Source organism: Nuphar pumila, chromosome 6, assembly GCF_984573655.1.
Source record: "Nuphar pumila chromosome 6, dmNupPumi1.hap1.1, whole genome shotgun sequence".
NCBI lineage: Eukaryota > Viridiplantae > Streptophyta > Magnoliopsida > Nymphaeales > Nymphaeaceae > Nuphar > Nuphar pumila.
In genome coordinates, this window is record NC_143254.1 from 9,227,914 (window position 1) to 9,251,681 (window position 23,768).

General features: G+C 37.0%; 1 protein-coding gene and 3 non-coding genes across 6 annotated transcripts; all 4 read right to left on the bottom strand.

The window, feature by feature from the left end:
* Positions 1–828: 828 nt before the first annotated feature.
* On the bottom strand, positions 829–907 carry LOC149833864 (small nucleolar RNA SNORD25). The gene has a single exon (XR_016432943.1). It is a non-coding gene; the product is annotated as a small nucleolar RNA SNORD25 (small nucleolar RNA).
* A 16,077-nt stretch (positions 908–16,984) lies between these two features.
* LOC149833865 (uncharacterized) lies at positions 16,985–20,392 on the bottom strand. 3 transcript variants are annotated; one of them, XM_090011082.1, is made up of 5 exons: positions 20,305–20,392; positions 18,926–19,059; positions 17,507–17,568; positions 17,291–17,349; positions 16,985–17,171 (listed from the first exon to the last, which is right to left on the bottom strand). In XM_090011082.1, exons 2-5 carry the CDS (start codon positions 19,000–19,002, stop codon positions 17,154–17,156), a joined length of 216 nt encoding a protein of 71 aa, XP_089867208.1. In that variant the 5' UTR covers positions 19,003–19,059; positions 20,305–20,392; the 3' UTR covers positions 16,985–17,153. The 3 variants fall into 3 exon arrangements, with proteins under 3 accessions (XP_089867208.1, XP_089867206.1, XP_089867207.1); XM_090011080.1 differs by lacking the exon at positions 20,305–20,392 and adding an exon at positions 19,326–19,429; XM_090011081.1 differs by lacking the exon at positions 20,305–20,392 and adding an exon at positions 19,326–19,424 and having other exon boundaries at positions 18,926–19,056.
* LOC149833866 (small nucleolar RNA SNORD25) lies at positions 17,748–17,826 on the bottom strand. Its single transcript, XR_016432937.1, has one exon. It is a non-coding gene; the product is annotated as a small nucleolar RNA SNORD25 (small nucleolar RNA).
* Positions 20,393–23,345: 2,953 nt separating the features above from the next.
* On the bottom strand, positions 23,346–23,424 carry LOC149833867 (small nucleolar RNA SNORD25). Its single transcript, XR_016432837.1, has one exon. It is a non-coding gene; the product is annotated as a small nucleolar RNA SNORD25 (small nucleolar RNA).
* Between the last annotated feature and the right edge of the window lie 344 nt (positions 23,425–23,768).

A 23,768-nucleotide genomic window follows, 5' to 3' on the forward strand; every position in this document is an offset into this window, starting at 1 on the left:
GGATGACAGGAGAAAGGGATTTGAGACAACAAAGGTGAACATGAAGATTTTAGCTCTTAAGCAATGTTGTGAATAAGTGAGTAGTTATGTCTCTGACAAATACAAATATTTTGTAGAATCCATGTCTTGGTCTACCTTAACTTCTCCAACATCTGGTATGTTTCTAACCTTCTTCTGTGTTACAGCCATTAAACCTAGGGATGTCCTTTGAAGGCATGTCAGGTCATACCATTTATTGGCAGTCACAAGTAAATCTCAAGAAACTAAGAAAACCAACCAAAGACTAGAAGCTGGATAGTTCTCAGATTTTGAAGTACATCCAAAACAAGGTTACCAGAAGCGCCATAGTACATGGGGAAGCGCGCTTCTCCAAAGCAGGTTTTGGAAGAGCGAAAAATGGTGCTTCCAAATCGTATTGGAAAGTGCCAAAAAAATTTGGGAAGTGTTCCCATTTAGGGAAAGCTCGCTTCCCCTTTAATTTGTCATTTTCACTTCCTCCCCGCTTCCTAGGTCACTTCCGAGATGATTCTTGGTTCACTTCTAAGTCATCCCACGATTTCGGCTTTCGCTTCCCGAATCGCTTCCCACTCCCGCTTCCCCAACTGGCAACTCTGATCCAAACACTATAATTTTGCAGAATTAAAAAGAACTGAATAATTATAAAACCAGAAGATTAAATTTCTGGATTTGCAACCAAACAGGCCCTAGCAATGTGTCCAGGATCATGGTGACACTGTTGTAAATCAAAGATTAAAAGATGTTGAAGAAAAAAAACAGCACAGGAAATCTATATACATAGAGAAGTTCGGCCCATCGTATACATAATCACGCACCTCAGCCTCTTAGATGTTCATTAATGCGATCATCTTAGCAATCATTACAGGTCTATGAAGTCATCACCGGTGCGCTAACAATAAGTCAAAATACAAAAACGCCATTAAACGAGTATATAGGACAATGGTAAAGGAAAGAAACCGACCTAATAAATGAAAGACAAAACAAAAAGAAAAGCTACAAAGAAGAAAATAGGTGTCATCTTCCTGACAAACATTTGATAGCTCACAAACTTAAGACAGATGCACAAGAATAAATAAGGAAGCTCACACTATTGCTACAAGGGAACGGGTCAAATGGATACCAAATGATCCGAAATTACCAGAATAAAAAGCAATAGCAAAACCAATACTCCACAAAAGTAAAAGAAAAAAACAGTAGCTATCAAACATCATAAACACAGACACACACACACACACAAGATCCGCAAAGAACAACCATAAAGTATATGAAACATAAGAAAATTGCAAACCTTCTAAACAAAACAAAGGCGACAAGACAGATGTAGCACCGCTCCATTCATCAAAAAGCAGCATCGCAAGAAGGCCACTTTCAATAGACATAGATGAGTAACGATGAAAATTTTACTATCGCTTCAAGGGAACGAGTCAACAAGGAACTAAAAAGGATCCTTAAGACCAGATTAAGAAGCAGCAACAATGACAGCAAAAAGGAGAGACCAAAGCGTTCTTTATGCAATATGATTCTTTGAATGAATAAATTTATATCAAACATTGAAAAGGGGACAAAGAGACAATACTAAAGCAAAAACAAACAACAAGGGATTGATCCAGAAGCATAAGATATGGCAACAAAAAAAGTAAAAACAAATCAACCTAATAAATGGTAAAAAAGCAGAAAAGGTGTAAGCTTCCTCACAAGCATCTGAAAGCTCATAAGCTTCAGACAGATGCATAAGAATATCAAGGAAGGAAGCTCTCACTCTTGCTTCAAGGGAACGAGTCAATTGGATACTGGAAGATCCGAAATGACCAGATAAAGAAGCATTAGTTAAACCCAAACTTAAAGCGCAACAGCGAGTGCCCACAAAGAAATCGAACTTAAAGCAGTGATATTTGAGCTTATGAGATGAAACCAATCTCAGAAACCCTAAGACTACCCAAGGATAACAACGTAAAGAGAACAAATATGAAAAAAATACAAAAAGAGCCAGCAAAAAGGTTAACGCTATACCCTAAATTTGTAATCAATGTGAAATTACTCAACTGGTAATAAGACCAGATTTATTAATCCAGTAACAACGCAAGCACCACAAAACAAACAAGAAAAACAGCAAATCACGATAATGCGAGATCACCAAAGCCCCAAAATCCATAGCGTTTCTTTCAGACTTCGATCTAGTTTTCGAACTAGTGTGTTAGAGAGAGAGAGAGAGACGCACTATTCTTGGGCTTCAGGAAAGACTCTGCAACTCTGCCCTTTCTCCTCTCGCGATGGACGGGTCGAATCTAGGGAGTTAAATAACAAAGGTGGAAACCCTAACCCTTTAGAGATGGACGGTCCGGATCTAGGGAGTTAAATAACGAAGGGGGAAACCCTAACCCCTTGGAAATGACGAACAGTGAGAGGCAATATGGTTCGAGCTATCCGACCCGGACCGAATGTGTTCCCCTGACCCGCGCTATGAGGTCTACCAGGGGTTGGGTATCACCGTATCAGAGGTTCGGATTGGGGTTTGGGTTCAAGTTTTGCCGGGTCAAGAAAATGAAATCTCAAATCCAGATCCGTTTAGTTTTAACACTTACTCTCGTCATAAATGCATAGGTTCAAGCCATGTCTAATAAGATATCTGGCAAAAATCGTGACTCAAACTCGGCTGGCATATGTCACGGGGCGGGGGACAAGGTCTCCCCCCCCAAGATTAGAACCTCCATCCCCGGCTGGGATGGATTTTAACCTCCACCCCTGCCTTCATCCTCGTTTCATGTTCTCCATCCCCGATTCAAACGGGAATGAGGCGGGGCGGGGATATTGCTGGGAAAAGTGACGGGGACGGGTCCGGGCGAGGCGGGCAAAAGTTTACGTCCATCCCCGCCTCCATCCCCTAACGGGTATGGATTTTAACCTTCTTCCCCGCCTCCATCATCGTTTCATACCCTTCATCCCCGATCCAAACGGGGTGAGGCACGGCCCCGCTTTGGGGGTCCACTGTCATCCCTACTCGGGATGGTATGGGTTGATCCAAATCATATTTGGATCGAGATTTTTTATGGACATACCTTAAAACTTGAATGCTTGGGGATTAGGTTGGCCAATGTGAATGCTTTCTGCTTGGTTGTGCTATCTGAGTAGGAAGATGTATAAGATTTATCATGTCAGGTCATTGAATGGAAATGGTAGTTCATACATCATCTGGGTCGCTTGACTTTCCCAACTTGTGTTTTTCCGGTGGGGGGCTTCACCCCCTTTGCCTCTGCGAGCCCTTCCCGACAAGGGGCTTTGCCCTCTGTCCCTCGATTATCGATTGGGGCTTTGCTTCTGATTGCCACTTCATGCAAGAGATCTGAGCTTATTCGAGAAGCAGAATTTATGCGAATTGTTGAAGCACTTGCATTGGGTGAACTTGAAACAGGACGAGGATTAAATAAAGAAATAAGTTCCAAACGACCTGGTGATACTCGGTGGGGTTCTCATTACGATGCTTTGGTTAATTTACTCAATATGTATTCTTCTGTTATTCAAGTGTTAGATTTCATTGCAGAAGATACATATTCAGGAAAAACTCAGATGCAATTATTTTATATCATCAATTGCAAGATTTTGAATTTTTTTTTGCTTATATTTGATGTGTAAAGTTTTGGGAATAACTGATGATCTTTCACAAGCACTTCAGCAAAAAGATCAAGACATTGTGAATGCTATGAGTTTAGTCACTATATCAAAACAGTGCCTTCAAGGTCTGAGAGACAATGGATGGGACTCTCTTATAAACAGAGTGTTCATCTTTTATAAGAGATTTGATATTCTGATTCCTGGTCTAGGGGACTCACATACACCTCAAGGACGACCAAGACGTAAGGTTGAAAAGATCACCACATTGCATCATTATCGTATTGATGTGTTTTATGCTATTATTGATTTACAACTTCAAGAGTTGAATGATCGTTTCACTGAAGCAAATACAGAGCTCCTCTTTTCAATGGCATGCTTGAGTCCAAAGAATTTTTTTTCTGCTTTTGATAAAGATAAGTTGATTCGTCTTGCTGAGCTTTACCCCAAGGACTTTTCTACAGTAAACATAATTAGACTTGAAAATCAATTGAATATATATATATTGCAGACATGCGAAACAGTGATCAGTTTTCAAGTTTAAAATCTTTAGCAGAGCTAGCAGAGATGATGGTAGCAACTCAAAAGCACATTGTATTTTCTTATGTGTATCTATTGATTAAGTTGGCATTAACTTTGCCAGTTGCAACAGTGTGATCATCGCAAAAAAAATTTCTCTCGTTGTTTCTCTCTCTTCATTCTCTTTTCCTTTTCTAACCTCTATTTTCCTCCTTTTTGAAGGGAGTAAAATAAAAGAAAGAAAAGAAAGAGAAAAGAGAAAAGAAAGAAAGAAGAAGAGAAGAGGAACTATTTTACGCGGTCTCACTTGACCTTGATTTGAAAAGATTTAAAAGATTACTCGCCTCCGTTTTTGAAATATTTGCGGGAAAACTGGGAGACGGGATCCGCTCGTCGGTACGAGGTTCAACCGTTCCTGACGCCTTTACCCGGGGTAATCAAACCAAGGGTCGAATCTATGCCTTTTGTTTTGCCTAAATATAATCTAATAATTTATTCTAACTCTAGATGCACAAAGAATCATGCTTGTGCCATGCAAAGATGTATGCTTCTTTTAAAAAGATGTTTTTGAAAATTTCCAAGTGTTCTGAGATGAACTTGATAAGGGAGTGAAGAAATGTTTGAATCTAACTTTAGAACTTGAGATAGATCAGAGAAGTTCTAAGTTTTTAAAGTAAATCAGAATTGGAAGAACAAATCTTGATTTTGAGAAAGAATGACTTGAAGCTTTTGAAAATGAAGTTTCAAAGTCGGGAATGGACTTTGAATTTTGAACTTGAATTTAAGAAAGGAAATGAATACTTGAGATGGAATTGAATTTAGATTTTGAAGTTTGAAATTGGAATGGACTGAGAAAATCAAATGGTATTTAAGAATAGAAATGGATTTAAGAGATTCAGATTAGATCCGAAAATGGAACTGAAATCTAGAATTGGAATTGGATTCCGAATCCTAAACAGAATGGGATCCGAGATTTAGAATCCAAGATGGAATTTGGGTTCTGGATCCTAAAATGGAGTGGATCTGAAGTTTGAGATCCAATGTAGAGTTGGACTCTGGATCCTAAGATGGATTTGGATCTGAAGTCTAAGATCCAAGGTGAAATTGGATTCTGGATCCTATAAGGAAATTGGATCTAAAGTCTAAGATCCAAAGTGAAATTGGAGTCTGGATCCCAAAGAGGAATTGGATCTGAAGTCTGAGATACAATATAAGTGTTGAATCCTGGATCCTAAAATGGATTTTGAGTTAAATTCAGAAGATGAATCAAGAACTTCCAAGTTTAAATTGAACTTAAAAAATGAAATTTAGAATTTGAATATACAAACGAATTTCAAAGTCAAATTAGACCTTGAATTTTTGAAGTTTAGAAGATGAATCAAGAGTCTCAAAGTTACAATTGAACTTTGAGTTAGATTAGAGTTTTGAATATAAAATGAATTTGGAATTTCAAAGTCAAATTGAACTTTGAAATCTGATTTGAATTTGAGTATAAAAATGACTTTGAGATTGAAAATAAAATTGAATTTGAAAATGAAATGATAAATTGGATTTTATAAAAATTGAAGATAGATTGAAGAAGATATTTACATCACTTGGAGTTTTGAAAAAGGAAATTTTGAAAATATGATGTTGCTCTATCCTAAATGATGAATGAATTTTAAAAATTGGATTTTGAAAAGCTATTTAATTGTTTAGATGAATTAAAATAAGATTGAAGATATAATACACCATTGACTATGGTCATTGAATGTATTATATAATACTCTATATTTAGATTCAAGTAAAGAATAAAATATATTTGGTGCTTTTATAGAGTTGAAAATGAAATTAACTCTCAATATACCCTGACTATGACCCTTGGTATATATATTGAATTAATTTTAAGTTAAACCCTGATAAAAGAAGAAAATATTTAAGGAAAATATGATGAATTTTGAAAGAGATCCAGTGTGGACCCAGTGTTGTTTCATAAAAGATAAGAATCCTAAGTTTTGTCTACATCCTGACTATGGTCATTGATGTAAAGCATCAACTTAGGATTAATTACCTCTTAAAAAATAGTGCACGTGTCATTCGTATTTTACCGTTGTGAGAATTTGAGAAATAAAGGCAAAAAGCATGAAAATAAGTGATTTGTGATATTTACAATGCCCATTCATCCTATCTAAAAGTAGGAAATGTAAAGATTCTCATTAGCATCCGGCTATTACAACTTGAAATTTTTACAAGTTTTAAAAGAGAAATAGCATTTTCCATCAATTTTCTAAAGAAAGAAAAAGTTAACAAGGTAAATGGAAGATGCCATACCAAAAATACCATTGCATAAGTCTATACCTACTCCATTAGAGAAATGCATATGTAAATCACCATTCTCATGCCAAATTAGAAGTAGATATGAGAGGTCCAAATGCACGAATTTAGTAAAAAGAAATGCAGCTATATAATGTTTCAGCCTAGTGAGGAAATGTACAGAAAATTTCTAAATGCCATGGCACCGTGATGGATATGTATGGTGAAGATATCTAACAGATATCAAATATGAAGGCGCGCCAAAAAAATCAACCGTGGATAGTGGTGAGATATCAGTGCAGTAAGTGGTGACTATTGGTTTTAGTGTTTTAACACTATTGCATACACAGGAGGATCACAACAGATTTAAACACTGCTAAAGGCGCCAAAATGGAAGCCGTGTCAGTATTGGCGCGGCTGTGTATATATGAGAATCACAACAATGCTGAGCGTTGTTATAGATACCCTAAAAGAATGACCACAACGAGTCTAGGCACTGCTACAGGCAACCGAGGGCCATAGCAATGTTTGTTACAGCTATAAATGCTAAGGTGAAGGCCACAACAAGCACTGTTGTAAGCTTGTGTATTTTAGATGCTGTTTTGATATTACACTTAGGCTTAATTACATGAGATTGACTGTGAAAGAGAAATTATTTGTTATGATGAAGAGGTGAATTGATGGTATTGAAGATGGGTTACTGTGATTGAAAAAGTACAGCTGGGAATGACAATGGTATAACAGGTGGATGAGTGAAAGTCTTACTGCTGCGTGGAGGTGGCAGCAGTGAGATGATATATTCTGCACTTATGACAGCATTTGGTGCGTGAGGAGCATTGTGAACAGTGCATTTTGCAGGAATGCAAGTGCATAAGTGAGGGTATAGGATGAAGCTACAGCAAGTGGGCCAATACAATGGGTTTTGTGCATGGGGTTAGACAGTGACACATAGGAGCTGCGGTAGATGCAGCAATATAGATGTACAGGGAAATAGTGATCAAAGATGGTAACAACAGTATTTATAGGAGCGGAGCTGGTGTTAATGGGGGTTTTGCAATGCAGCACCAACGTACACATCCAGAATTTAGTTAACAGACACATCCTTGGCAACTAATATATACATGGTAAAGCAAAGGGGGCAATTAATAGCAGGAAAAATAGAAAGCAACGAAGGCAGATATAAACAGAAAATTTATTATAATTACAGAGATGACTATAGGCACAGGTGTAAGAATTCAAATCATGAAGTAAGTCAACAAAATAGTTATATTTTCTTAGAAAATAAAGAGAATCAACATAATCAATAAGAAAAAATCTGCAAAAAAGGGGTCCTGACATAGTAGGGATGAGTAGAGGTGATTAATGCTACTACAATGATTGCACGGGTAACCAACAGGTGAAATGCAAGAGGTGGATGTATATGAAGATACTAAAAAAAACGAGGAATGCAATTGTTTTAATGGTCATTCAATGCATATGAAATAAACAGATAGCAAGGTTCTTCTTACCTCTTCAGAACTTTTCAGAGAGCTGAGCCTCTTTTCAAACCAGTAAATATTATGCTGAAGGCTGAAAAACAGATACTTTCCCAACTATTGGGTCCAGGGATGCATGAAATCTTGACACAGGAAAGATTTTCCTCATCAGGACAGACCAATAACCCTCCTTTTTTTTTTTTTAGGAATCCAAAATACACCTGCAAATAAGAACTTTCAGGACAATCGTTATAACTGCATCACAATCAAAGTGGTTGATGGCTTCTGGACGTCCCCCAATAATGAGACTTCGGGCTTATATCTTGATCCGTGAATAAAAGATTCACCTACTGTCCCATGCACACGATATACTGATAAAATTTTCCATTCTTCTTTTCTATTCTTTTTATTGCACTGAGATAGGTCACTACACATTTCTTATGTGAAAAGGAAAACTGCAAAACTGGTGGTCCTCAGCACTTGGTGACACACGATCATTGAACCTTGTGTTGCTAATGGAGATTGGGTGATATGCTGCTAGCATATCAACCGATAGGTTACAGGTGTATCATAAGAGGCCTATATTGGGCTTAGGTACTCAGAATTTTGACAGTATTGAGGGTGTAAGAGGCAAAAGGGGCTACGTTTTATGAAAACACAAGCAGAATTAAACAGGTTCTGAAATGCTCTTATGACCTGTAATCAACGGAAATGAGGAGATGAACAGAGCAAGAATGAAAGAATCGTATCTAAATGAGAAGAAATATAACAACAAGACTAATAACCAAAGTTAGTTGATGAAACAAACATAAAGTAAGGGAAATATGACTGCAGGCGACCGAATTTAGTAGCTCATGGAGAATGGATAATGGAACAAAACAAAAATGAAAGGAAGAAATATCAAATATGAAAATAAAAATACAGAGAGGATCAGAAATCCATCTAACTAATAATGGAAGAGGAACCTAATGGATACGACTAGTTGCTATGGAATGTAATGGCATTTGTGAATATTGTGCTAAGGAAGTAAATGAACCACTAACGTAGTGTTAATGAAGAGGGTGTGAGGATTGAGTGAAGAACCTCAAAAGACATTGCTGATTAAGCAAAAACCGAGGCACCTATTGAAGCTTGACCCCAGCCACAGTGCTATCAGTCTTGAGTGGTGCAGAGATCACCACCAAGAAGGGGAGAGGGAGATACGGTGAGCTCTAAAAAAAAAGAAAAAAGAAATGCAAACCGAAAATCAAAGGAAAGAAAAGAGATACGAAGGGGAAATTATATGCCAACAGATAATGAGAACAGAATGGAAAGATGAAGTATAAACAAATGTTCGATCAAAGGATCAAAGATACTTAAAAAAAAAATCTGTTGGAATGATCATTTCATTGATGTCGCATAGGGTGGGTCGATCCTGCTATAAGCAGGTCGATCCCACCTTCAATGCATTGTGGTAATAAAAAAAGAAAAGAAAAGAAAAGAAAAACTGAAAAAACAGTAAAAATCTGAATGGTAATGTAAAAGTTTCTATAAACAAAATCAAGATTAAAAGGGAAGAAAAACTGAAACACGGCAAATTAATAACGAGGATAATCAATGCAAAAGAGAAGGAAAAAGACGGGCTACTTACCTCTGACTGTTTTTATTGGAACTGAGAGGTCTTCCCGGTCTATCAGGTGAGAGGCTTCAGGAGAAATTAACAGGAAAGGAAAAAGAAGATCTGAGGAAGACGTGAAGAGCACATGGGGGGTGAAAACGGGTGATCGAGAGAAGGGAGAAGAGGCGTGGAAGGGTAGAAGGTGGATCGTATGCGAGAGAGAGAAGGCTGTGGAGGGGTGAAAACGATGAAACGAATGGATTTTTGTGTGCCTCTTTTAAAGAGGGAGAGGATGATTCGGGAGAAATTTGTTGGAGATGGGCGGCCGGAGGTGAATTCGTTGGTGATGGAGGGCTTAGGGAGGAGAGCACATGGGGGTTCCAGTGTGTCGTGGAAGGGAAGCCGAGAAGGGGAGAGAGGCGAGAGTGAGGGGGCGGCGTTCTTTCGCCCCTTCCTCGTTTACGAAGGGTTTTCAAAAACCCTAAAACCCGTTTTTACAGAGGAGCCCCCTTGAATTTTCAAGATTTTACAAAGACGGACTCCCCTTAAAAAAAAGCTTTAAATTTTTTTTTTCTCGGTGCTTTTTCCATTTTTTTTGGTTTTTTTTTCTTCTATTTTTTTTATTTTTAGAATTAAATCCTAAGATTCACGAGAAATAAATATTTAAAACTGATTTATTGTATTTTTGCAAAAATATTCACAAAAGAGAGTTTTCTGAGAGTTCGGGTTTTTATTTTTGAAATTTTTCTCAAAGAGGGGATCGGATCCGATTTGGATCAAAATTTGGTCAGAGCTAAGGCTTTGGGTCCGAATTCTAACGAATTCAATGGATGAATGAATTTTTTGGTTAAAAATTTACCTGATTATTTAGAGGATGGAGGTCAGGGGCAAAAAGGTCATTTTTTGATTCTTTGGAAAATTTGGGGTGTTCACAATCAACAAGTGTTGAAAGAGCATTTTCAGCTATGAATAATATCAAATGTCGTCTACGTAATAGAATGGGAGATGAATGGATCAATGATGCTTTGGTTACTTACATAGAGAATGAGACATTTGATATCATCAATGATGATGCAATTATGAATTGTTTTCAAAATATGAAAAATAGAATATGTCAATTGTAAAATTTTCATGAATTTAGTTGTTTGTATTTCTTAAGTGAACAATCTTTATTTTAGTTTAAAAGTACAATTTAAGGTTTTATCTTATTATGTTCATAAATTTAGTTGTTTGTGTTTGTCACAATTGTATTTTAATTCAAAGGCTTATTTAAGTTTTATCTCTCCACGAACGGTTGTTCCTCCAGCGAAATTTTTTGGCTCCGCAACTAGTCCGAATAAATGGATCGTCCTTCAAGACCATAGCATTGTCCCCGAGACCCAAAGTCTGCCCACCCAAGGAAAAACTTCTGGCTCCGCCACTGCTTTGAGGTTATGTTGATCAACCATTCACCCATGTTTATATGTTTACCCTGGATGGTTCTTAATCTGATAAGGGCTTGCCTGGTCTAGACTCCCTTTTTCCTTTTTACATCAAAGTCTCTATCTCGCTCTCTTCTTTAAAACTGATCAAAGTAGAATTTCTTTACTAGTAGTGAATAATATTGCATGTGAAGTGCAAGCTTGGTGTATCCCCTATTTGAGGTTGTATTCAATCATTGTGCAAGCCAATTTGGATATTGTGATCACCATGGTTGCCGTACAGAAATTTCAACAATTTAAAAGTGACAACATGCTCCATGCGAATGTACAGGGAAATGTTTGATTAAAAAAATAGTTGGAAAGCCAAATCGATAGTAGAAAACCGAATGTAGTAAGTTGTGCTATTAATTCTATAATTTGTTTCATCCACTTGGCAAGACACTATAGCCTATGCCTTGTGAATTGGTGGTTGCGTGCTTGTGCATTTTTAGCCTGACTATGGATGATCATTTGTGTTTTCAGTGGGTTTTTTCTCTAATTTTTTGAAACCATTATTATATAGGAGGATAATATGGATGTTTTTCATCGTTAAATGGTAGAAATTTGATATATGTGTGTTCATTTGTGTGGAGTCATTTTAGGATCCAAGTTTGGATTTTTGAATCCTCCTTTGGATCCAGATCCATATGTTTATCCACCTTAGTGTTTTTGGATCCGATTGTTATCTCTTTATTTATTAATTTTTTATTACCATGCGAGATGACTTTTATTTGTAGTGTTTAGCTAAGGTAATGTATTAATGTTGCATTGGGTCCATTTTATATGTGGCATGAATCTTATGGTTTTATGGATTTGGATCTATATCTATTTAGTTATATGGTTGAGAATTATATTGTTATCATTCCACATTGAATTCACTTGAGATCCTTAGTGACAATTTCAATGAGTTTGTTTTATATTTATCGTGTTATGTGTTTGGATCAGGACTAAGGTTATCGAAAATGCTATAGCACTTGGGGAAGCGCACTGCCCCAAAATGCTTTTCGCAAGCGCTTTCGAAACACACGGGGAAGCAACCATTTTAAATGGGAAGTGCATTTTTCATTTCGTTTCTCATTGTTAGAAAATGAGTTTTCTTTTTTGGGGGGGCTTGAAGCCTTTAACAACTTTTTTTGCCCAATGTCAAAAAACTCGATTCTTATTTACTTTTCCCTCGGATCCTAGGTGGCTTCCCTTTTCACTTATGGATTGCTTTCTAGGTCACTTTTGGTTCGCTTCTGAGATAATTCACCGTTTGCTTTTAAGTTGTCATGCACTTCTCAATTCTTAAAATGTTAGAAGTGCCTTGCTTCTAGCTTTCACTTGTTGAATCGCTTCCTGCTTTTACTTTCTCGACAAACAACTTTGATTATGACCCATATTTATTTGATTCATGCGTTTACATCCTATTATAGTTGGTGTTCCTAAAGTATTCATATTTTACATTTGAGAAGGAAGTTTAAACCCTAACTAGACCATTTATGGTTTATCCTTTTTTAGTTGTTTTTTAAATTTTGACCAAGACTCAACATTTTTTGTTACTTGGATCCAAGTATGGTTCCAACTTATGTTTGTGAATTAGATTAGCATGCCTACATGTTATCATAATTTTCTTAAATACTTATAGCATGCCTTAATTGATTTTGTTAAATGATTTTATGAATTAGATTAGCATGCTTACTTGTAGCAAGCTTTTATTTGTGTAAAGATATTAATCTTATTATGCAATGGGTTGAGCCTTATTAATTTCAAGAGTTCTTCGACGAGAATATCCAAAGCCTCTCTTAAATGTTGTGGTGGTTCCCTCTTGGATCTACTATGATGAATCTATTAAGAATATCGAAGACTCATGAATGAAATTATTGTGATTTATTCTCAAAAGAGAAGTGTAACATTAATTTTATGTTTATTCATCCTCACAACTTAAGAGATGATTCTTAATCCCATTTTTTTCTTGCTTTCAAGTACTGAGATTGTGAATATTGATGCTTTTTGAGTCTTGCATATTGTCTTATTGTGGAGGCTATGTGTTTGTTTTAAACATGATCTAAAAAAATTTCAATAGATAACCTTTGGGCATATTTTAAATTAATAAATTTTGTTGGAGAAACGAATATAACATATGTATATATTAAAAAATGAGATATCTTATTTCATATTTTGTTATTTTTTGTAGTTAGTAGTCTTCCTTGTGTGTGTCAATTCATATTGTATTCTCGGGACACTAAAGTAATTATACCCAAAGACATACTAGTGGTAGAAATGGATGATGATGATTTTTTATTCGGATAAATGGTTGAACATGGGTTTTTGATATTGGATCAATTCCTGCATGTATAAGATTAAACTAAATTGTTGGGGTAGACAATATAGTTTCTTTATAAATATTATCGTGGAATTAATTTATGGCAACATGAGCGTGGAGTTTCACTTCAACTCTCTGGATGTCTTATCCTTTCAAATAGATTTCATTCATGATCCACTACAACAAATCTGCCCACCTACCCATTGTGAATGATTAATATGTCAAACATACTCCACCTGGTGTAACCGAATTTATTGGAGGTTAGTGTCAGTCGAAAAGTTTGTCAAGACAGTGTTATTCTACCCTCGTATTTGATTAATTAGAGAAAATCAAATTTGGATTATATTTCTATTGGTATACATTGTGATCTTAGTGTTATGGTAACACTAGAAGAATATAGTTCAAATTATAGTGTACAATTATGTTTTGCAGTTATTTTTTGCTACGAGGCAATCACAATCACAAGTGACATGAGATAATGGATTGATAATTGTGCAAAAATATAAGTGTTATATGTTTTTTATCTTGATAAATTCCAAAAATTAAAGATCATAACACATGACATGATAGGATATTTGTTGTACATGAAGTACAATAATGTGGATGAGATTTCTTATTGCAATAATTTTGAATAAATGAGTGGATGTGTTTTACTCTTATACTTTTAGAAATTAAAGTTTCTTGAACATCCAAGCAAATTGTGATAACCCATTTAATTACTATTCTTTGAAATTCACATATTATATGAAAGCTATTATACAATGATATAAATGTGAAGAATATGAACTTAGATAAATATAGACTTATAAAGTCTAAAGAGCAATTATGTGAATTATTATTCAAACAATGTGTAACTTTTTGTTAATTATGAGAGATTATATCTAAACTAAGAAAATCCATGTAAGAAATGCCTTTCGCAAAAAATATTATTCAACATATATGTAAAGCTATAAGATTAAATCCTATGAAACAAATTACATGTGATGGAAACCTAGCTAAGTGATTTGAGTCGCCTAAGTTCTTGGCTCAATGAGAAAAGCAAGTCACTAGATTAACTAGATGAGCACTATGATATATATGAAAAGATAATATCTTCATGTCTCGTAATAACGTAAGTGCTGATAAACTTGTGACATAAAGATGAGTCTGAAGATTCTTAATGAGATTTACAAACAAATTTAACTAAAGTGGTTCAAACAGGTCGCCAGTTTCGATGGTTAGGTCGCCTCCTATGAAATTTATGATTATATAACACTTTTTTAATAGATACTACATAAGACCCATAATATATGCAACTTTTATATATTGATAACACATGAATATTAGAAAGAAATGTGTGTATGAACTAGAGGTGTTAACGGGCCGGGTTTGGTTCGGATTTAGGTAGAACCAAAATTGGACTATATTTTTTGGTATGGTATCGGGTCCGAACTCATGTCTAATCAGGTCAACTATAAGAGAAACCATGCCCAGACTTGATAAGAACCGCATGAACCATACCCGAACCATACTTGATAAAATAATATTTTTTTATCATTTTTACATTAAAAATTTGTGGGTCTTATTCAGAACTCGGGTTAGGCCCAAATTTGATATAAAATTTCGCCAACTATACCCGAGTCAATGTATTAATCGGACCCGTGTCTTTCGAGTCTTCTGATTTGTCATCATGCTTGGACCCTATAGTGTTTGGTTCGGGTAAAGCTGACTCGTTGACACCCCTAGTATGAAACCATGTTGTCCACAATAAAAACCAAGTTCAAAGCATAACTATTGAAACAATCTGAATCTCATAAAAGCCAAGTGAAAGTTAAAATACAAAAAGTAAGTTAATTTTTGTATAAGACTTTTGTGAACAGCTCCATGTTTTTTCTGACATAATTATTACTCACATAAGATATTGTTGTGGTCTTGAATCAAAATTATTAAGTCTTGTGATCCAAGCTCATTGGCCACGACTAAATTTTGGAGAAATGTATTTTGGAAGGAAGTTCACTTTATAAAATTTATTTAGTATCACATTAATCCAAGCTTACGAGCGCACAAACCATACTAAACCCAAACCTTGTCCTAAAAGGTAGGGATGCACACGAGCCGAGTTCAGCAGAACTTGGGAAGATTAAACTTGGCTTGTTTCAAATTGACCATGTTCAAGCTTGGAGTCAAGCTTCAACAACATTGTTTAGGCTCGGCTCCGTTTTGACCTAGAGCCGAGTTTGAACATTCTAAAAGGACAAATGCATAAAATTATTAAGTCTTGTGATCCAAGCTCATTGGCCATAAATTCCTTGACTAATTTTTTGAGAAGTGTGTTTTGCAGGGAAATTCACTTTATAAAATTTATTTAGTACCACATCACCGTCCTAAACCCAAACCTTGTCCTAAAAGGTAGGAATACACACGAGCCCAGTTTGAGCAGAGCTTGCGCAATTTAAACTTGGCTCATTTCAGAATACCCATGTTCAAGCTTCAATGACATTGTTTAGGCTCGGCTCCATTTTGACCTAAAACAACATTCTAAAAAGATAAATACATGGAGGTGGGATTTGATCCCTCACATCCCCACCGCACCAGACTATGCTTTTTGAATATGTTGACCTGAAAAAATATACAAATACCAAAACTCCAAGATTAGCTCATTTATGCACACCAAAGGTTGGAATTGTGTTCAAGCTCAGCTCATTTATGTTCATGAACGAGCTAGCTTAAACAAGTTGAGCTCAAGCTAACTCGGCTAGTGCATTCCTACAAAGAGGCACGTTAATAAAGGCGAATTATTTCATGTCTTTAAAAAAAATAAAAACAAATCCTTTCTTTTTCAATGATTTTTACCCTAAAAGTGTGTCATATCCTTTCTAAAGAAAGTCTCTGACTTTTGTCTTCATGCAATTTTGAATGAAAATATACTTGTTTCATTTTGTCTGAATTAACTCAGCAAAACTTTTAGTTCATACCACCAACTTAATCTGATATACAAGAACGTTTGGCCAGTCCTCTCGGCCTATATGACAAACGTCACAAGAAGCTCCTCATGTCTTCGTCATTGTTAGAAACCATTTTTTTAAATATATTATACAAATAAAACTTTCCGCCAGTTTTGTCATTGATAGAGCTTGACACATTAGACAACAAAGAGGGTTCTACATCAAAAGCCCTCAAATTTTATCATCAAAGCAAAGTTCAATCTGATTTTTGACACTTAAAAATTTAAAATGACCTTTTAAAAGTTAAAGATTCATTTATTTATGGTTCTGAATCTTACTTATCAAATTATTCAAATTGTAAACATTTTTTTAGTAAATGGATCCAGTTTGGGATCCATATTCAGATAAAAAATCCATAATTTTTGATAAACTTTCATAATTAGATCCAATAACACAGGCTAAAGCATTTATATATAAAAATATCAATTCCTATTTTTTCTCAAATTAACCAAAATTTAAACATTTGTTAATATTTAGATCCAATCTGAGATCCATATCCAGGGCTAAAATCCATAGCAAACATGTTAAGATACTTTAGGGCAGATGAGTCCTACGATCTAAAAACAAGTTAACAAACCCATTATCCATGTCTCCGCACAAAGTAAAAATAGAACAAGAGTTATCACAACGTGTTCATGTGTCCGGCATCCCAAACCACAGAACAAGGTAATAACATCGAACCACCAAAGGAGATGCATCACGCAGCACGATAACATTCGGTCATACGGTTGGACAAACAGAACTGAGATAGTAATTGATGGAAAATTTATATGTTGCATGCAAAAGCTTTATTCTGTACATGAATGGAACAACATTACTTGGGTTACCAAATTATACACACAATATTGAAAATAGGTTTTTCATTTCTGCAACCTGACTCTTCATCAGTTTTTCAAATCATTGGTTCTTGTACGACTGCAACAAAGCCCAAAGACAGGTCGATTACCAACAGGCTCGGATGTCAGCCACAAAAGAAAACAGCTTAAATCTGTAAGACTGAAAGAAAATAATGTAAGAAACAACAAATTTTATACCTCAAACGTCTTTGAAACTTCCTTCATCTGCTCAGCTAGCTCCTGCCGTTTCTGACTAGCTGCAAGAAAAAAGACCTACAGTGGTTCTAATGCAATCCACAGAGCCATAAAAAAAGAATAAAGGAAACCCCATCTCATAGTAGGGGACACCTCGCTACTGTTGAAGCCATGAAATGCAGCATAGATCGATTTCAAATACAAGATAGAATTAATCACCTTTGATTGAAATATCTTCCAATCTCTTTGATGTTCTTACTGCAAACCTCTGGAAGGCCGGGCTGAAAAAGCAGTACCCAATTAGTGTAAATAGCCATAAACCACCAAACAAGAACAAGGAACATAACAGAAACTAAACCAATAAGCCAGCCAAAGGAAGCAATGTACTTCTAAATACTCCAAGAATACACGTTCAGGAAATCTATACATAGAGAAGTTCAACCCATCGTAGGCATAATTAAGCACCTCAGTCCCTTAGATGTTCACTAATGCGATCATCTTCACAATCATTACAGGTCTATGAAATCATCACCGGTGCACTAACCATACGTCAGAATGCAGCAATAGCATTAAACGAGTAAGAAGGGAAATCCAAATAAGAAAAAGAAACCAACAAAATAAATGGGCAAAATAAAACCCCGAAAAGCAAAACTTCAAAGAAGAAAAGAGGTGTCAGCTTCCTCAAAAGCATCTGAAAGCTCACAAAGTCACAAGCTTCAGGCAGTTGCACAAGAATAAGGAAGCTCTCACTCTTGCTTCAAGGGAACGAGTCAATTGGAAGAAAAACGATCCGAAATGACCAGATTAAGAAGCAATAGCTAAACCCGTAGTCCACAAAATAAAAGGAAAAAAATAGTAGCAGCCATCAAACATCATATAACACACACAAGATACACAAGAACAACCATCAAATATACTAAAGAGAAAAATATTGCATATACCATAAGTCAGAATGCAGCAACCATTACAGGTCCTGAAATCATCACAGGTGCACTAATCATACATCAGAATGTAGTAATAGCATTGAAGGAGTAAAAAGGGCACTCCAAAAAGAAAAAAGAAACCAACAAAATAAATGGGCCAAAAAAAGCAAAAAGCAAAGCTTCAAAGAAGAAAAGAAGCTCCAACTTACTCAAAAGCATCTGAAAACTCACAAGCTTCAGACATTGAAACAAGATTAACCAGGAAGCCCTCACCTTTGCTTCAAGGAGTCAATTGAAAACCAAATGACCCGAAATGACAAGATTAAGAAGCAATAGCTAAACCCGTATTAAACAAAATAAAAGGAAAAAAATAGTAGCCATCAAACATCATAAACAGATGTAGCACCGCTCCATTCATCAGAAAGCAGCAGAACAAGAAACCACCTTCAGATAGACATAGACGAGGAACCATGAAACTTTACTATAGCTTCAAGGGAACGAGTCAAAAAGGAACTAAAAAGGATCCCTGTGACCAGATTAAGAAGCAACAACATTGACTGCTAAAAGGAGAGAACAAAGCTTCTTTACTACAATCAGTTTCTTTAAACGAATAAATTATGTCAAAGCATGCAAAGGAGTCAAAGAGACAAAACAAAGACAAAAGACAGCAATCACGGGATAGATCCAGCAGGCATGGCATAAAGGATGACCTCACCTGTTGGCAAGGCCATTGACGACAAGCTCATTGACAACATAGCTGAGCACCCGATGCATGAAATTTCCTCCTGCCATTATAGTTTATACCTAAAACGTCTTCCAAACTTCCTTATTCTGCCCAGAGAGCTGCTGCTGTTTTGGATTAGCAGCAATAAAAAACAACCATAAGAAATTCATAAAAGAAAACTTTTTACTAAAATATATAATGGGACGTTTTGCTGTGAACTTTTCTCAAAGACAGAAAATCCATACTGAGGTTGTCATGAAAAGAAGCACATTATCATTTTAACTAAGAGGCAGAATATTTAAAGCATTTTTTATTTACTTGTGTTATTAGATATTTTTAAATGAGCTTTTAAAGTTTTTAAAAATATATTTTTTAGGTTTACGTTTTGCACCTCAAGGCTTAGGCAATGCTTTTCACAACAATGCTGCAAACTTCTGAAAAGCCAGGCTGAAAGGCAGTTCTCAATTAGTGAGCGAGCAAAATCTTGGTCTCTACCTGTTCAATAACAAATTCTCCAGGATCATACATTGAGATGTTCAAGCAGACTCACCTTCCTCAATGGCAAAATTGTTGTAAAACAGTTTAAAAGATGTTTAAAAAACTTCAGGAAATCTATACATTGAGAAGTTCATGCAATACTATGTATAATTAAGCACATCAGTCGCTTAGATGTTCAGTACTGCGATCATCATTGCGATCATTACAGGTCTATGAAGTAATCATCGGTGCAGTAACACATGTCAACATTTAACAACACCATTAAACGAGTAGATGAGGCAACCGGAAAACGAAAAGCAAACCAACCTATGAAAAGGTAAAAAACCCCAAAATAAAAGCTTTAAAGACTAAATGAGGTGTAAGCTTCCTCACAAGCATCTGAAAGCACGTAAAGCTGCAGACATATGCAATAGAATAACAAGGAAGTTGTCTTTGTTTCTCTTGCTTCTAGGGAAGCAGTCAATTGGATACTGGAGGATCCTTAATGACTAGATGAAGAAGCATTTGCTAAACCCAAACACCAACCAAAGCAAAAAGACAGTTGGTCTATAAAGTCACGACTGTTCAGATCACGAGAACCTCAAAATCGATATCCGCCAGTAAAATAAATATGTAAAAGGGAGGAGTTTTTTCGAGCCTCCTTGCCCGAAACCGAACTTGAAACCGTGCTCTTGCGTTGGGATTTTCGTTTTTTCTCTCGATTGAGATGAAATCAAACTCAAAGCTTTATGTTTGGGCTTTCTGCGGTGAAAAACGACCTTTGAACACTAGTTTTGGGCTAGGGTTTTTTCAAATGATATCGAATTCGATTTAGTTTTCAAGGGAAGGTTTTCGTTGCTCACAGATAGATAGAGAGAGAGAGAGAGACGCACCGTTGTTGGGTTTCAGGAAGGAAACAACAATTCTTCTCTCTTCTAGAGAACGCGCTTCACCGCTCGCTCGTCAATCGTTGCGTTCCCATGAAAGCTATGAGGGCGTCCGATTAAGCATTTTATAGACTCGGGTAGAAACCCTAACCCCTGAAAATGGACGGTCCAGATCTAATGGTGTCCCGAAGTGTGAGGGGGAATGAGGTTCGCGCGATCCGAACCCGTATCGGTTCCGTTCCTTTGACCCTATGGGTCGGCCGCAGCCGGTCGGTTCCAAAACCATCCGGACTCAGACCCTTTGGATGTAATCGGTTCGGATTCGGGTCTGATGTAAAAAATACCAAATTCAATCAATCAACGAACAAAAAAACTAAGTGTGCCAATCAATCGAAAGAACGAAAAATTACAAATTTGGACTGTAAACCTACTTACCCCAGCTCAAACTGGACCATTGGAAAAACAAAGTGTTCCAAGGTTGTAAGACTTTAAACTTATCACTTGTGAGCTGCATGCACTACCCCTTCTATAAGCCGAAGCCCAACATAAACCGTGGGGTTGAGGGCCTTAGCCCAGCGTTTTAGGTAGGAGTGCCAACGGGTCGGGTTTACTCGGACCAAACCCTATAGGGTCCCGGTATATGGTGACAAATAAGAAGATCTGATTAAAACCTGGATTTGGACCCGAAGGACCGAAAAATACATAGACTCGGGTATAGTTTGTGAAACTTTATACCAGATCCGGGCCTGACCCGAGTCCTGATTAAGACCCATATTTTTCAATGTAAAAATGATAAAAAAATATTATTTAATGAGGTATGGTCCAGGTCTGGTTAGGGATGGCAGTGGACCAGGGGAAAGCAGAACCCCGCCCCACCTCGCCGCGTTTGGACCGGGATGAAGGGCATGAAACGGGGTTGAAGGTTTAAATCCATCCCCGTGCGGGGATAGAGGCCCACCCCGTCCAATGGGCCTCCAATGAAATATGCCCAAGGCCTCAACGGAAGCAAATCAGGTCATGCTGAACATGAGCGTTTTTGCTCATGCCGACATCGTGGTCGTCTGCTTGCATTTTGGATGAATGCCACGTGGTTTTGTTGACTTTTGAGCATTTTAAAATGCAAATCGGATGAAACGTACCCATAAACCCGTGGTTTTGTTGACTTTTGGTTTTGTTGACTTTTGAGCTTTTTAAAACAAACATAATGAAACGTACCCATAAACCCTCAAGGATACTTTTGATCAGTTCGTACTTTTCCATCTACAGTTACAAGACGTTGCATCAGGATTGAGACAACACCTCTATATGTCAAAGCATATTTGAGTTTGTTCCGGATGATGAGGATCAGTGGCAAGCATTCACGACTCTTTGGGTGCCTATAAAGAACAAGCGTTATGTAATAAGGAATTGATAAAATAGGTCGAATAGCTAAACCAAGTAGTTTTAAAGGAGTAGGGGTGGATGCTGCAATGTACTTACAAATGCTCCTCCCAACTTGTCAAGCATCCAATGTTTCAGAGCATTGAGCCTCTTCAGATGCTTCTTCAAACCTCGCGGCTGAAGCAGAAAAAATAATTTAACGACAGATCCATATTCATCACGTTTTTACTTGACAATGAGAAAAAGCTAGATAAAAAGGGAAGGTACAACCTTAATTTTTTTCTATGCAGAGATCATCAATTTTTAGCACTTACTACCCAAAAGCACATTTCAACCAAAAACAAAAAACTAGCTGAAAAAAGCAGCTCACAACCTTAATTTTTTTCTATGCAGAGATCATCAATTTGGCGATATACTCATTCAAACTTAAGCTGCCTTGACACAACTCAAGAAATTCCACCTTCTTCTTTTCCCTCGCATGAGGAGGAAAGTAGTTTCCGAGAAAAGTTCCCCGAAAGGCCTCCCAAGGAATCACCTCCGCACCTGGGAACTGCACCTCCCGGGTAGTGTCCCACCACTCGCGAGCGTCGTCCTTCAATCGAAAGGACCTGAACATCGTCTTCTTATCGTCAAGAACAGATAACACTTGGAACACTCGTTACACCTCTTTGACCCAACTCTCCGCCAAGTCAGGGTCAACCTTGCCAGATAAGGTAGGAGGGTCAAGCTTCAGAAATTTTTCATATGTAGCGATTGGTGTATTCCCAACAAGAGAACTCGGATCCGGCAGGGGGCGACCGTGGTTACGAATTGCCTCTGCCAAAGAGTAAAGGCAAAAATATAGATCTTTATTACGAAAGTCATTTATTTTGAATCAAGTCGTGCTGGTACATAAGCAAAAGTTCTATTCTGTAATTATAAATGAGTAGGTGCTACTTCCCCTTAAGGACGACTAGAGTACTTCCTAAGATATTCCCTTCTGTTACATGTGCACCTGAATCTGCGCTTAGGGGTGAAGGGAAGTGGCTCCCCGTAGGAGGTCTCCTGCCCGTAGAGGGGCGTCGCCGGAGTATATTCCGGTGAGCCAAGACTATAACTTGACGAATCAATTGCAGGCGTGTATGTGGGTGATACACCGTCCACTGGGTCTGCTAAAGGTGGTGGTTGCTCGCCTACAGTCGAAATTGCGTTCCTGCCCTCATGCTCGTCCTTGTGGAGGCAGACATCCATGGTGTGCCCTGATTCTCCACAGAATACGCACTCCTCTGCTAAACTCAGGGGGAACAAAATCTCCCGATGACTCTTGTGGTGTCTGATGGTGCACCCGAACGTGTGAAGGCACGAAACCACCTTCTCGAGCATACACCTCAACCCACGTTGCTGCTAAGGGTATCAGCTAGTTTCTATCTTGCTTCCCTTGAATAAGCAACAAAAGACAAAAGCTAAGCAACCGCACAAGATTAAGGAAGCAACAAGAGCACAAAGCATGCTAAAAATGTAAAAAAGGACCTCATCTTCCACAGTGAGGAAAATCCCAATCTGTTTCTATTCAGTAACAATGTCGCCAGAATAGTGGTGAAATTGTTATAAGACAAAGCTTAAAAGATGTTAAAAAAACTTCAGGAAATCTGTACATAGATAAGTTCAAACCATCGTATATATAATTAAGCACCTCAGTCCCTTAGATGTTCATTACTGTGATCATCTTCACGATCATTACATGTTTACGAAGTCATCATCGATACACTCACTCCTATGTCAAAATGCAGCAACACATTAAATGAGTAGATATGGCAACAAAAAAAAGTAAAAACAAATCAACCTAATAAATGGTAAAAAAGCAGAAGATAAAAGCTTCAAAAACTAGAAGAGGTGTAAGCTTCAGACAGATGCATAAGAATATCAAGGAAGGAAGCTCTCAATCTTGCTTCAAGGGAACGAGTCAATTGGATACTGAAAGATCCGAAATGACCAGATGAAGAAGCATTAGTTAAACTCAAACTTAAAGGGGTTCGGATTGGGGTTTGGGTTCAAGTTTTGCCGGGTCAAGAAAATGAAATCTCAAATCCAGATCCGTTTAGTTTTAACAC

Coding starts and splice junctions, on each gene's coding strand:
- LOC149833865 (XM_090011082.1), bottom strand. CDS start 19,002: ATGGCAGGAGGAAATTTCATGCATCGGGTGCTCAGCTATGTTGTCAAT. Junction 17,569..18,925: donor GTCAATGGCCTTGCCAACAG/GTGAGGTCATCC, acceptor CTGCTTTTTCAG/CCCGGCCTTCCAGAGGTTTG. Junction 17,350..17,506: donor GGAAGATATTTCAATCAAAG/GTGATTAATTCT, acceptor TTTTTCTTGCAG/CTAGTCAGAAACGGCAGGAG.